Genomic DNA, 13,676 nt, shown 5'->3' with positions numbered 1-13,676 from the left:
TTTCACGGTGGTATGAGAAGCAACTGTGCTAACATTATGTGATTAGCACTTCGTGTGAGCAGGCAGACACATGCTTGAGCTTCAGGGGGTGTGGGGGAAATTCACCGGGCCGAATTGATCGAGAATTTTCTGCTGCCAGGACCAAATAGTGGGGACCAGAATAGCCCTGCGGACGGCTGTTGTTTTGATTGATACAGAGAACAGCTGGGTGTAACAAGTGTACCTCCCTCCTGTTGTGAAAAGTGACATGATACTCGTGCTCAGACATAACATCGTGGATTTGCATAGTGTTTAAATACCCTCTAGTTACCAGCTCGGCCTTCCCACAATTCCCTTCGGTGGAAAAGTCCCGTGATCCCTCGCGGTCAAGTTCAAATTGGTTCCCGTTGTTTGTTTGTGCTTGTTTGTTTACTGGATGCGTTCCTGTATCTGCTGAGGTTGGTACTGGGCGAAGTGAGCCGAGGTGGCGGATAAGGCAGGCTGCTGGACGGCGGCGTAGCCGGTCTGGGCGTAGGCGGCGGGGCTGAGGTACGCGTGCGCCGCGTAGCCTGCCGGGTACTGCTCGTACCCCGCCGGGTACTGGCCGTAAGCCGCGGCGTAGTCGATGTACTGGGCCGCCGCGGAGGCTGGCGGGGTGTGCGGCGGGACGATCAGGCCAGGCTGCTGGGCGGCGGCGGCCGTCACGTACGCCTGGGGGTAGATGTACCCCGGCGGCAACCTGCAGATGGAAGAAAGAAAACGTAACGTTAGTACAGAAATATGAGATTATATTGATGATGCAGAGAAGTGTTGGTGCTCTAAAGTTACAACTCGGATCACACGGCAGCACGACACAAGGCTGGTCCAACACGGGAGTAAAAAAACCAGGGGGTGCACGAAAGCAAAATACAACCAGAAAAACACAACTGGAAAATCTATGTGCGAGTGAGATCACAAAATCCCACACTGAGATCACAACAGGGCACGGGTAGTCAGATCACACCAGATCACGCTGTGGATGTGAAAGGGTATCAAGACGCTGTGAGCCGCCCTGACTCCTATATATAGAAAACGTCCATGCCTGTTAGTGTGTATCCGCGACCCACCGCAACAAACACACTGTAAGAATCCAAAGACTTTAGTAATAAAAAAAACGCCATGCTGTATATTTTGTCATAAAGGATATCGGGAGATATCAGTTATCAAACGGGTGAATGCACGACCAAAGCGGCGAATCTCCAAGCAGAGGTATGGTATCGGCTTCCTTTTATGCGTCTCTTGGATTGACATGTGTTCAAATGATGGAAAAGACGCAGAGAAGCGAGCCGAAACCGTACGTCTGCTTGAAGATCCCGAAAAGCTGCCCTCCCCACCGACTCGGATGCACCCGTTCCCCGGGAAACCGTCTTCGGAGTCCGCTATGTTCTCTGCCGAATTCCTTCAATGGTGAGTAGCGAGGTTCCCCTACGCGTAAGCGTTCCTAGGAAGAACAATTTAGCGGCTTGTGAATGTGAGGTGGGTGCCCAGGCCAAAAACCATCGGCCTTAGTAACGCTAAACCTAACGATAGACCAAAATTGGTTTGTTTTGGCGGTAAAGTCTATTTAAAGGTCCTTGTCACCAAGTCAGGAGTCACAACAGTCGTGTGTTTTGGTCACTACGCAGCGCCCCCCCCTCCTTCCAAAGTCCCTCCCTCTTAAAAACCTTCTTCTATCCTTTACTCTGTCCACAGTGTTACATACAAATTTGTTCACATCCAATAAGGGGACAAATACGTCTAGCCAACAGTTTATTTGTCGCCTCTCTGCATGCCCCTCCTTGGGCCTTGGGGAGGGGTTACCTTAAGGATTAAACGTCTTAACGACTGTTGCCCCCGTTCTTTAAGACAAAGGGGTAAAAGGGAGGGATTCCCTCATTGTGATGTCTTTTTGCAAAGCTCTGGCTTTTCCAGCGGTTGAACTTGAGTCTTATGAAATAACCAACGAAGCAACGATAACATCTCTACCTGCTAACTACTATATATTTTAGAGGTACCAAAAGGGTCTAGGAGGGGGGCTTGGTGGGTTTGTTAGAGGGTGTACTATTAATGGGAGCAGCTGAGTACAGCGTGGAATGGTGTGCAAACTTTACTCTCTCACTCCTGAGTGTCGAGTAAGTGTGCTAACTTCGTTTTCGCCTACTTTTCTCGTGTGGCCCAGACGTGGATCGAATGTTTCATTGTGCGCGAGTCAAATTTCCGCACGGGTTGGTTTGAGGCTCGGCGGAGAGTCCCCGGAGTTTTCCCCGCCCATTGTTGCTGCCCTTTTCGGAGCTCTATCCCTTCTTGATAAGAGAGGGAGATAGGCTCCATCGGAGACGATAAGAGGAATCCCACCCTTTCCATCACTGCCTCTGAGGAGAGGCATGGCCAAATTGGGACTCGAACCCAGCACGCTTGGTGCATGTACTCACACGAGCTTCTCACGGCATTCTGACGAAACACGTCACATTTCAGCGACACAAACATCCCCAAACCAATTTAATAAAACGGCATTATCTCCCTGTTAGGGTAATTACGTGCTCCCATGCTGCAAGGCGGCATTAGGGGTGGGAGGGGGGCGTTATTATGATCTTGAAGGTCACCAAGCGTGTCGCCATGTTCTATGGAGTGGCGTGCTCTTGTGGCCACAACAAAGAGAGAAGAATAAAAAGGCTCGAAATTTCTGACTGCACACTCAAGTTGAGTGGCTTCCTGACGTCACACTTCCGTGAAATTATTACCGTCGGGGACTTCGTTAGCATTTTGCTGCGGTGATTGACATCGCAATGTAAAGAACGAGGTTTTCGCGAAAGGAAAATGGCGGCTGTACATGACAGGTGCAGCGGTTAGAATGCCGCCGCGTGTCACACAGGCTAGCCCTATACATCATCCTCTAACACTGTTTGAAGGGCGATTCTAACGTAACAACTTATTCCTTTCCTTTTATAGTCTTACTCAACAGCTTGGCAAAAGTAAAATTACTTCACAAAAGTATCAAACATGGCCATATAGTAATTTAGGTTCACTACATGCGTCGGTTTCTTTGCTGAGCATACATGAGTCATGGTTTTCTGGTAACTGTACGTGTTCGGAAGTGGGAAACTATGGCAGCAGTCGGGTTAGCCACGGAATGAAGAGTGTTTGTTCAGAGAACAAGCGACACGGCTTTAATAGATTGACTGGAGGGACGATCCGATTTTTTTCTCTCTCTGTGTTGAAGGACTGTTTGTTTTAGATATTGTCTGGCCACGCCACAGTCCAAATACAAGGCGTATTGTCGCCGTATCTGTGCCGTGCTTTCAGGCATTTGTGTGGCTCCGTGTTTGGCGGGATATTTCTGGGACAAAGCCTCTTCCGAGCAGGATGAATGGAAGGGTGTTGGGTCCATTGTTCCGGCTGTGTACTTTGCTGTTCTTTGCGACCGGCGAAGATCGTTACAGTGTGAGGCTATTAGGGCCCAATTATTCTTGACATTCAGGACAAGCATCAGGAGGCTAACGAAGCTTGAAATGAGTCAACACGCAGTCCCCTCCCCCTACTTTTCAGCTGTACCGCTGACTTCTGCTCCCCTTTTCACGCCACGCGGTAGTAGCCCTCACGTGTCCCTACTCCTGCCCTGAAAGGGGCCTGATTTGAAAGGAGGCTGTAAATTTCACTTGTTCACCTTTTTAAGACAACAGACGAAACATCAACACAGATTGACAGATAACACGGCTAGCATAGCTACGTCTCGGGGGTTACCTGGTAACCACCCTACTGTTTCTCCGCAGTTTCTTACAGCTGACAATCCGCTAAAGAAAAGACGGCAACAGTCACAAAGGCTTTTTTGAAGGAGGTTTAGTGGTGCGAGAGAAGAAATGGCTCCAAGGCGTGTGTGTTTTATAATGGTTTGTTAAGGGGGGAGGGAACGAGGGGGGTGACCCACTGGTCTTTCAGAACATAAGCCAAAAATTGCCGCTATCTTCGTCGAACACAAAGCGGTTAAAATGTGGATTGATTTGAGGAAACACAATATCTATCCGCCATGATACACACTATCTCACCCCTATCGAAGTATGTTTCAGGCCTTGACCCCTCAGTATTTTATCATATCTTATTTTTCGTATTTAGAACAAGAGTGTCCTATTAAAGAAGGGACCATAAAATCAGCTACATGGGGGTCATGACCTTTCCGGAGGTCACGCAAATCCGGTAGCAGAATTTTGTTTTTTTTTTCCTGGTTGCTGAACACGAGTAGACTTGAGGGGGTACGGTAGAATCGTGGCACGGTTTAGTTAGTACTAGACCTAGGCTTGAGCTCCCTCCCAATATCGATCGAAAGTTAAGCTGTAACTGTAACACTAGCTCGACATTCGTGCGGCGTCAAAGTACGCTGGCTCAACCTACCAATCCCAGACAGTCGTCACAGAAAAATATTTGTCTCGCTAACTTTCGATATATTCTCACAGCGATAAGGAGTCATGAAGTAGAACAAAGTCTAATACTATAGTCTATTAAACATTGAATGAAGGAAAAATATATAACTATAAGGTTGTAGCGAGTGTTGCATACATGTAAGTACATGCCGCAAACAGTCATGGCTAAATTTGGGAATCATCCCGGTTATGTGAACGGTGGCGTCCAGAAATGCGAGCTATCGGGCCGCGGCTATTTTGGGCCTCATGCACTGCGCCCCTCTAACACACACGCGGGAACCAACCGACTAGGAAAACAAATGGCCGGTAACAGCCCCAACTAATACAAGCACGGCAAAGAACAAACAACCGGACCACTAAATACAGGCAAAGCAACACCGCACTGCAAAAAAACCTGCTCGGTCGTGGAATGTGAAATTCGTTACAATTTGTTATATATTATATAATATAAATATATAACACAATAAAGGCACGCAATTCACACGCCAACAAAATAATTATTCACCATAGCTCTAGTCTCTAGCCCAGGGCCATGGGTTCACTTATATATTTCTCTCTTTCGATTGTCTTGTCTCATCTTGCTCTGCCACAATATACACCACTGCCATAAAATAAAGACATAACAATGACAGTCAAATATGGCGACTGGTCGGGAGCGAAAACAAAAATAAAAAATAAAATAAAAAATAAAAAAAGAAGCTCAGAAGGGCAATCTTGTGTTTTTGTTGTCAGTAAAACAGTTGTAAACAGAAGAAAGAACCACATAAAAAAAGTACCTTAAGCCCCTTCACGTCAAATCGACTCGTCCGAGCCAAAGACAATACAGTTTCGCCACTCAATCAAAATTTAATACTATTTAGGGCAGAGGTTCGAATTGGTCTTTATAAGTGTGAATTGTGAATACGGTAGCTAGAATAAACAAACTAGATCTTACCCGTACTGGCTTGGGAGATATCCGGGGGGCACTGCCCTAATGCCAAAACCAAACCCTAGAAAAACAAGAGAACATGTATGTGTGAAGGTATTATATGATATGAGGCGCATAGTTATGGTCTATTGTATGGGGAGGGTGATACGTGACACCTATGCAAATGACTCGTCGAATTGAAAAGCGTGCTTGTTGCAGGGGTATCCTCTGTGCATATGGCTTTTATTCGGCGGGTGATATATTACACAGTATCTTTTTCTCTTGTGTTGAAGGCCTATTCACGGAGAGCCAAGTTGAGACGAATAGAGAACGAATGCCCCCCGCTTTGCTCCGTTGGCGACGAGGCAAAAGGCGGTCGCCCGTGCTTGACAACGCAGGCACGGGGGCAGGCGACCGGCCGCCCGCGCGGTCTGATCAAGCCTTACCTGGCTGCGTGTTCCTAGGCTTCGCTCCGATGTACGCGAGGTTGACGTTGGCTTTTCTGCCGTCGATGATGGGATTTGGGTCCTTGCAAGCCTTTTCGGCGGCCTCTCTGGTCGCCATAGTTACCTACAGTGCAAGGGGGCGGCAGGGAAGCGAAACACCCGCGTTACAGAGCGTAAAGAACCTGTTCAAATAAAGCGACTGGAGCGTTAAGCATGTGTAGACCGGAGTGGGACAAACCGTGTCGCGAAAAACACAGCCATGTAGTAAAGACAGAAACACGCACACACACACACGTAAAAAAAACTGCACTTACGAAGCCATATCCCCTGGACTTGCCAGTCTGCCTGTCGGTGATCACTACGGCCTCTTCGATCTCGCCGAAGGTCTGGAAGAAACTCCGTAACGAGTCGTCGGTGGTGTGGTAGGGCAAGCCCCCGACAAATATCTTGGTGAAAGTTGTGTCCTTCTGCATATTCATGCCTGTAGTGTAAAGTCCGGGAGAGTTAGTCTCTCGCACGCTGGTAGAGTGGACGGAATAGGAAAGGGCCTGGGAAGGGTCTCCCCGCAACGGAGCTACAGAGTCGGCGGTGTCAGGTCTGTCCGGGTCCCGGGCTAGATCATTGACCGCGCGGTGCAAGGGGCTCGGCGAAAACGTGTGCGCACTTCGGGAGGACCTCACGGCTGACTGCGTAAAATAACTCGGAACTGTCACCAAACTGTACTGCGCGCCCTCACAAAAGTTAGCCCCGCCCCTTTTGCATTAAGTGACCACGAGCTGTCAATCAAACGACCCCAGACATGGCGCACAAAACCCGCTAATGAGGACGTCCTACCGCCGGTTGACCAATCAGAGGCCGTCCCCAGACAAACACACCCGACCTGGTGTTTTCGCGACCTGCGATCGGCACCCGATAACGACTCACCTGTAAGCTTCCTTACGAGACTCACAGCGTAAGACTTGAGAAATACCCCGGCCTACTAGTCCTGGCCTGCCCCGCTTTTTTTGGCGGCGTTCCAAATAAGACCTTCGCTCGTAGATCTCAACAATGACCGAATGGGATTCGAACCAGTAACCGTGGGGCAACATACCCTGCGGTGCTTCCACCTGCTACACAGGAGGGGGCATTACCTAAATAATCACAAAACACCTCTATCTCCCACCTATGGTGTGTATGCAAAACACACACACACACACTGTCTTACTCGTACAGAATTAGGAATAAAAGTGCTGCTCTGAAATGATGACATTGGGATTCGAACCCGTGCCTTTTAGTTCAGCCTAATGCGTGAACAGAACGCGGTTTACGACTGGTTGTGTCTGACAGGTCGTTAGTTGTACCCACCGCGGGCCCACACTCTCTTATCACCCGACTCTAACATACGACTACAAGAAACCCCCTCCGGGTGTTTTCTACAGTATGTGAGCTGCTCGCCACAACAAAGTTCTGGGGACACACATGAGACCTTGTTAAACGTACCACAGAAACCCTGCTGAGTTTGTGCACTCTGCTGCTCAACCCCCCTCCCCACAAACACACACATGGAACATGTATGAACCGGGCTTGCCAATGCACCTGTCTTGCTTCAAAAACAGCTACAGAGATACACCTGTTACACCTAAAGCACCTGATACACCTTGTTTCGAACTAGAGAGTAAAAACTATGCTGCTCATATTTTCTGAAAGGATCGAAAAAGAAATGTTTTTTTCTCCCTCTCTTTCAGCGTTAATTGCCACAGAAGGACGTGTGTTTGAATGTCATGTGAATCGCCAAGCAAGCGGCCGTTGTTCTTTTGTGGTCTGACACAAACATTAATCATTGCACAGCCTGTCTGTTCGCTGTGGCGGGAGCGAGCGTTAAGTTCAAGCTACACACTGGTAAACACGCACTGGGTGTTCGCATGTTCCTAGCTGTTTTAACCAACAACGTATTGTCAGGTTTAAACTCAGCGCACGGTAACCCACTTGTACCACTCCCGGAAGTAAGTTAACACTCCAACCCACCGTATTAAAGAGTTAATAGACATCTTTCAATGCCAAATTACATGATTTTGTTACCCTGTATACTAGTGTATAGTAGCTCTATCGAGGTAGCATGAAGGGTGTACTATAAAGGCATGTACCGGCGCGACTCGTGTATGTAGCCAGCGGGGTGAGGGCTGTGTTTAGCGACGGGAACACGCATAGTTTTCGTCCGGTCACAACTCGCAGGCCGCGCGGCGGCCGAACATAATTTAATTGAGCGTCCTTAATTTCCCCCACACATCCGTAAGCAAGGATGATTAGGGTGTAATTGCTATGGTCTTAGGGTGGAGCAGCGCTCACAATGGCCGTGCCCTCCACTGGCAGGTGTGTAACACTGCAATTTCGTACTTTTGTTGTACTGTTTTCTGACTCTTAGTTTGGCCTGACAGCTCAGTATAAGATAGTCTAAAACACAGGGGTCAATAGAATACCATAGCAATGGGAAAACATCAGCCCAAAAATGGTAATACAAAAATAATCTCCAAGCAGATCTTTTGGTGGCTGCAATATATAGCATCAAGTTGGAAAGACACCGTAGCCTCTACCAGGCTTAGGGAGCGGCAAAATGTTCTTTTAGGGTGGACCAACTCCCCTGGCATATTATCTGTTTATTTGGCAAATTTCTACTCTTTCACGCCGCTTCCTGAAGCCTGGTAGATGCTATCAAATTGCCAAGGCAGTATTAAATACGCAACCTGTAAAAAAAGACACCAGTACAAAAAAAGCAGGATAAAAACGCCACAAAACACGTGAAAAATAAGACGAAGCCTAAACGTCTGCATGAAGACTAACACAAGAAGCCTGTTAGAGGCTACCTCACACGAACAGGCTGTGGGCGGCCGCCGGACTGTAAAATGACCACAACCGATGAATTGGGTCCGGCCTTCTGGTCATTCTGCCACCGAGGATTGTTCCAAAACACCTGGAAACTTTAAATATCTCTCCCGCACCCGTTTGGTAAAGGCTGTCGCCCTGGCTCAGAAAACAAGAAACAGAATTTTGGGGATCGTTCAAAATAACACCGAGTTGAAGAAAAAATATAGAAGAAATATGCAGTAAACCCAGAAAGGAAAGTCGTATAGTTGTCTGTTTTGTTTCGAACTATTAAAAGACCATTATATGAAAGTAGGACAATGTAGTAACTGTCATTTCTTTACACAGTGAGATAAATTATTACGGTAAGAAAAAATAATTGACGTTGTCTGTTTTGTTTTGGAATGTGTGATCGCTGTGTTGTTATTGCACCATTGTTGTACTATATTCGTCCTGTTATTGTAGAGGAAATGTCATGTGCTTGTTGAGGGCGAAAGGGTCAAGATGACAACATCCACACGTCCATTCAGTGTTTGTTGACAAATTTGAACTATCGATTTTCATATCTACGGTACTGTATTAACATAGTTTGAATATTGATTATAACATTGAACCTAAAGTATGTCAAATGTCATGGAAAGTTTAGAGTATGATACAGCATTTTGGATTTGGTCATAAGGGGGGATAAAATTTCTTTTAATTCGATCATTCTGCTAATAGCCGAATATGGCCTTCCGAACACTAGCCGAACTCTCCTCAACCTTGCCCCAACCATGGTTAGGAGTAGGTCGGGAGCAAGGTCGGCTGTGGATGGCTGGTGGTTGGCTAGGAGTAAGAAAGCAGTGGTCGGGGTGTGGTTGGGAGTAAAATTTGACACAAATTTAACTCTATTCGTATGGAAAAGAATTGTATCAGACTGATCCCAAATTTCAGCCAACTTAGGTTCGTTGGTAATTGGTGGAAGGTTCTGAATGTGTGACAGGGGCTTTACTAATATAATATATGCCCCATGGCCAGGTCATGTAGGCTAATTATTAGGGGCCAAGTGTAGGTTTAAATGTCATATACATATAAATATATATATTATCTGTCACCCAGAGGGAATCTATTGACACAAAAACTAACCTACTTTTGGTAAATTGAATGTAATTGAGTCTCTAGATCTTCACTCCGTCTGGACCCTGCAGTGTGGGCCGAGGCGGGAAAAAAAGTATCGTTTGATTATGACGTCAGTATCACAAGGGCTATAACGAACATTTGTGGACCAAATTTGGCATTGCGACATACATATTGGGATATATGACATAGGTTCTGTTCTATATCAAGATAAGAGAATATTTTATGCTTCAATTATCAAAATTAATTTTTTTACTTTCTCTGAATTTTGATAATCTACTCACTATACTTTTGTCGTGTCAATAAAAGTGTATTAGAATAGAAACCCAAAGTGTATGAGAACGTCTTTGTTTTCGAATTTCAAATATTTTCATATTTTCGAATATCTCAAATTCTCAAGCCATTCACACTCTATCCTCCATTTTTTTGAAGAAAATTTTGCTAGGATACGAACTTGCCTTGTAACCATTAGTGACTGCTTTTAAGTCAAAAGTAATGTATGACCGTTATATTTTAAAGTTGAATGTCTAAATATGTTGTCATCCTTTTTGAACTGCTGTAGACACTTGTTAACCTTTTCCCTGCTGCCTTACCCATAACCTGTACAAATTTGGTGCTAAATGTCAACCTCAGCAGTCTAAAGGTTAATCCTACTCTTGTCGGACCCTTTCTAAGCAAAGACAGCCAGAGACGTGGCCCAGCACCTTGACCTACTATCGATTAGCCGCCATTTTGTTTACAAACGAAGGTCATATCATTTAGCACCCGTCAAACACACACGACGGACAAACAACATTATCAAATTGATCTAATTTCGGGAAGTAATTTTTTCTGACCGATTGTTTAGCGTAATTAGAGAGGGAAAACTCCAGGTTTCGTACTTTGGATCTTTGTGACAAGACCGTTTTTGTTGACGTCTTGCTATTCCTGACCTTGAAGAAGTGATGAAGGTCACACATGTCAACAGGTGGTTGAAGAGACATACAAAGTATGGAGAAAATATAGGTTAGGGCTGTAGCCTCCCCCCCCCAAAAAAAAGAGTTTGTATTATATCTATGCCATGTTTTTGAACTCCGTGTTGCAATAAGCGACACCATATTGTAAATAGCTGATATATCTCCTGAATTTAATAGAATTTAATAATAATCTCCTCAAGAAAACACATCATAGATTAGCTTTATTATCTTTATGAATCAGCTCTGTTAGAATTTCATTTTCGTATTGCTCATGCATCTACCCTTGTTTCTTATTGGCCATACATTGCACCAGTTACAGTTGTTGAGCAATAAAGTTGATTTGATTTGATAAAACTAGCAGATACTGTGGAGACGTAAAATGTTCTATCTACGCCGTTTTCTCCCGCCCTCAACAACTAGATTCAAACCAGCACACTGACCGCTCGCAAAACTGTTACAGTTACCTGTCTATAGATCAGTATCAGATAATGCACAGGGAGAGGGCACCTTTTATTAAAGAAGCTGTCTTGCCCATGTTTCTCGTCTCTTATTTCCAGTAACGTTAGATGAAGACACACACCGGGAGAGTGGTTGGATCCTGAGTGCTATCCCCCCTGTTTAGGGTTGGGTCGCTCCTTTTGTTCCTGACCCACTTTCCTGTGTTTTGTGTTGTCAGTTGATGACTTTTTAGCTGATGGACGGTCGAGGGCAATCTCCAAGCAGATACACGGTGTCTTCTCATTTTGGCGCGTCTTTTCGTGCATTTTGAGGCGGTCTTAAAAAGTTGTTTTTCAGTGCGTTTCGATGCATTTCTCCATATAATGTATGATATAGTGAATATTTAAACAAGAAAGAACAACTGAATGGAACAAATAAGTAAAATTAAGACCAGACAAAAAAGAAGCATCTATGTTTGGAGGTAGCTACAGTAGTCTTGGCCCTGCATTAGGTAGATCTGCCAGTCTGAGAAAACATGTTATCGATGAATGGATGGATGGATGGATGGATGGATGGATGGATGGATGGATGGATGGATGGATGGATGGATGGAGAGATTGGGAGGTGGATGGATGGGATGATGGAGAGATGGAAAGACGGATGAATGAAAGAACATATTCTGGATGAAGAAATCTGTCTGATACTGACATTTACTGCAATTTGTCACCACATTTTTGTCATCATTTTATACTTGAAGCATTTGAAATAGCTCCAGAACAAGCTACATGAGAACTCTCTCTATTTTTGGGTACCACCAATAAATAGCTACAAAGCAAGCAACCGTTTTCCGTCAGTGATCACTGATACATGTATCAGTATGCTATGGGATAGGATTGATTCATTTACTACATGATAGTAAAATTATTGACCAGAAAGAGACTTTGAAAATTCAGTTTTGCCATCCAGAAATTGCATTGGATGCCTTTAAGTGATTACGGAAGACTCTTAAAGCCCCCCCCCCTTACACCTGTCAAACCAAGACGGATTGTGTTATGATTTTCTCACCCCTCACCGGACCTACCGTCACCCGATCCCGCGCACATTGTGGCCCATGCCACCCGTATGGCCTGTCAGAGTACGCGCCAACAATACCACAACAACACTCATTCACACCGATGGAAAACCGAGATGACGATAGAACAACCAACATGGCCCCCCTCCCCACCAAACTACCGCTACCCTCCCTCTCTATTAGCTACGGATTTGATAGAATCAGGCCATTATTGTTGTGGGTGATGGAAAATGTCGATATAGGGTCGCACAGACAAGAGACTGGGGGGTAAGAAAGTCTCAAGGAGCGGCTTGTTTCTTAAGACAGAAGGACAGGTGTCTTGGCGTGTGTGGCAAGGTGACGAAAGACGACTTGAAGAAACAAACCAGAAAACGATCCACCTTGACCTTGATTGACCTTAACTAACGTTTGCACGTGATTTTATACTGTCTATTTTTAGAGACAGCAATAAAATAAAAAAATATTTCATATCCTCTTTGGTGGTTTCTAGCCAAGAGCGTTTGGATGTAGTCAAAATAACTCAAGAAGTTATGTATGTCTTTATGGCCTTTGCTTTTTCGGTGCGTTTCGGACCAAGAAGGTTTAAAATATCTTGATTAAGACTATACCAAAATTTCCTAAAAGGTTTTAACTGTTATAGAATGGTGTATGTTTAATAAGATATTCTTCTTTCTGTTGCGCTCGACCAGGTTGCGAAGTAGGCATTTATTCAGCTCATTTATACACAACAAAACGCGATGAACTGGATCGTAACGTTATGTTCCTTTGCGGTTGGATGCGTGCGTTTTCACGCTTTTCCAAACATCTATTTACAAAATAACCACTGGACAATCCAACAAGACAAAATGCCTCGCCTGTTGTGTTGATATTCACGTAATTCAAACAAACAAAGGCGTTTAGTATTTATTTGCTTAATTTGACGAAGGAACTTGACTAGGGCTGATTGAGACCAGCAAAACAGAACCACCCTAAGTTCAAGACTTGAGTTCTTGTGGTTTTTATACAAGTGTCAAACAACGAAGAATACAGTAATCTTAATTACGTAACAGCTTTAATCGTTCTGAACGTATAACCTCACTTCCCACAGATGTCTACAAACATTTCAACTAGTATTTTTTATGTTTAATAAACATTTGCAAAGAAGTACTCTATATGTAATACTTTAAAGAATGACGACCCAAACATTAATGTGTCAGATGTGTCGGTCGTGTGTCTTCTTTTCTTCAAGACACTAATCACCCAAGTCTCGAGTCTCTTAAGAAAACAAAGGATTGCCTTGGGGTATTTTTACTATCGTCGATGCAGACAAATCTCTTCAAGTAACATCTTTATTATCTATCAATCAATCGTTTTAATTCGCGTGTTACATAAAGCGACTTTCGAAATCTATCCAGTTGGTCGAGGAACAGTTTTCTGTGTATCCAATTTTTGCATTGTTGAGAGTTTTGCACTACCACAGACATAGCAGACTTCGCCTCCTTACCCATACTG

The 13,676-nt window shown here is 44.8% G+C and overlaps 1 protein-coding gene across 1 annotated transcript; it reads right to left on the bottom strand.

Annotated features, from left to right (window-relative positions):
• LOC109483105 (RNA-binding protein 24-like) lies at positions 1-6,471 on the bottom strand. The gene is made up of 4 exons (XM_019786095.1): positions 6,080-6,471; positions 5,766-5,889; positions 5,347-5,401; positions 1-718 (listed from the first exon to the last, which is right to left on the bottom strand). Exons 1-4 carry the CDS (start codon positions 6,242-6,244, stop codon positions 409-411), a joined length of 654 nt encoding a protein of 217 aa, XP_019641654.1. The 5' UTR covers positions 6,245-6,471; the 3' UTR covers positions 1-408.
• Positions 6,472-13,676: the final 7,205 nt, after the last annotated feature.

The sequence above is a fragment of the Branchiostoma belcheri genome, unplaced genomic scaffold, assembly GCF_001625305.1.
Source record: "Branchiostoma belcheri isolate BF01 breed outbred unplaced genomic scaffold, Haploidv18h27 scaffold62, whole genome shotgun sequence".
NCBI lineage: Eukaryota > Metazoa > Chordata > Leptocardii > Amphioxiformes > Branchiostomatidae > Branchiostoma > Branchiostoma belcheri.
The sequence above is the reverse complement of the archived record's forward strand: the minus strand, read 5'-3'. Positions and strand labels throughout refer to the sequence as shown.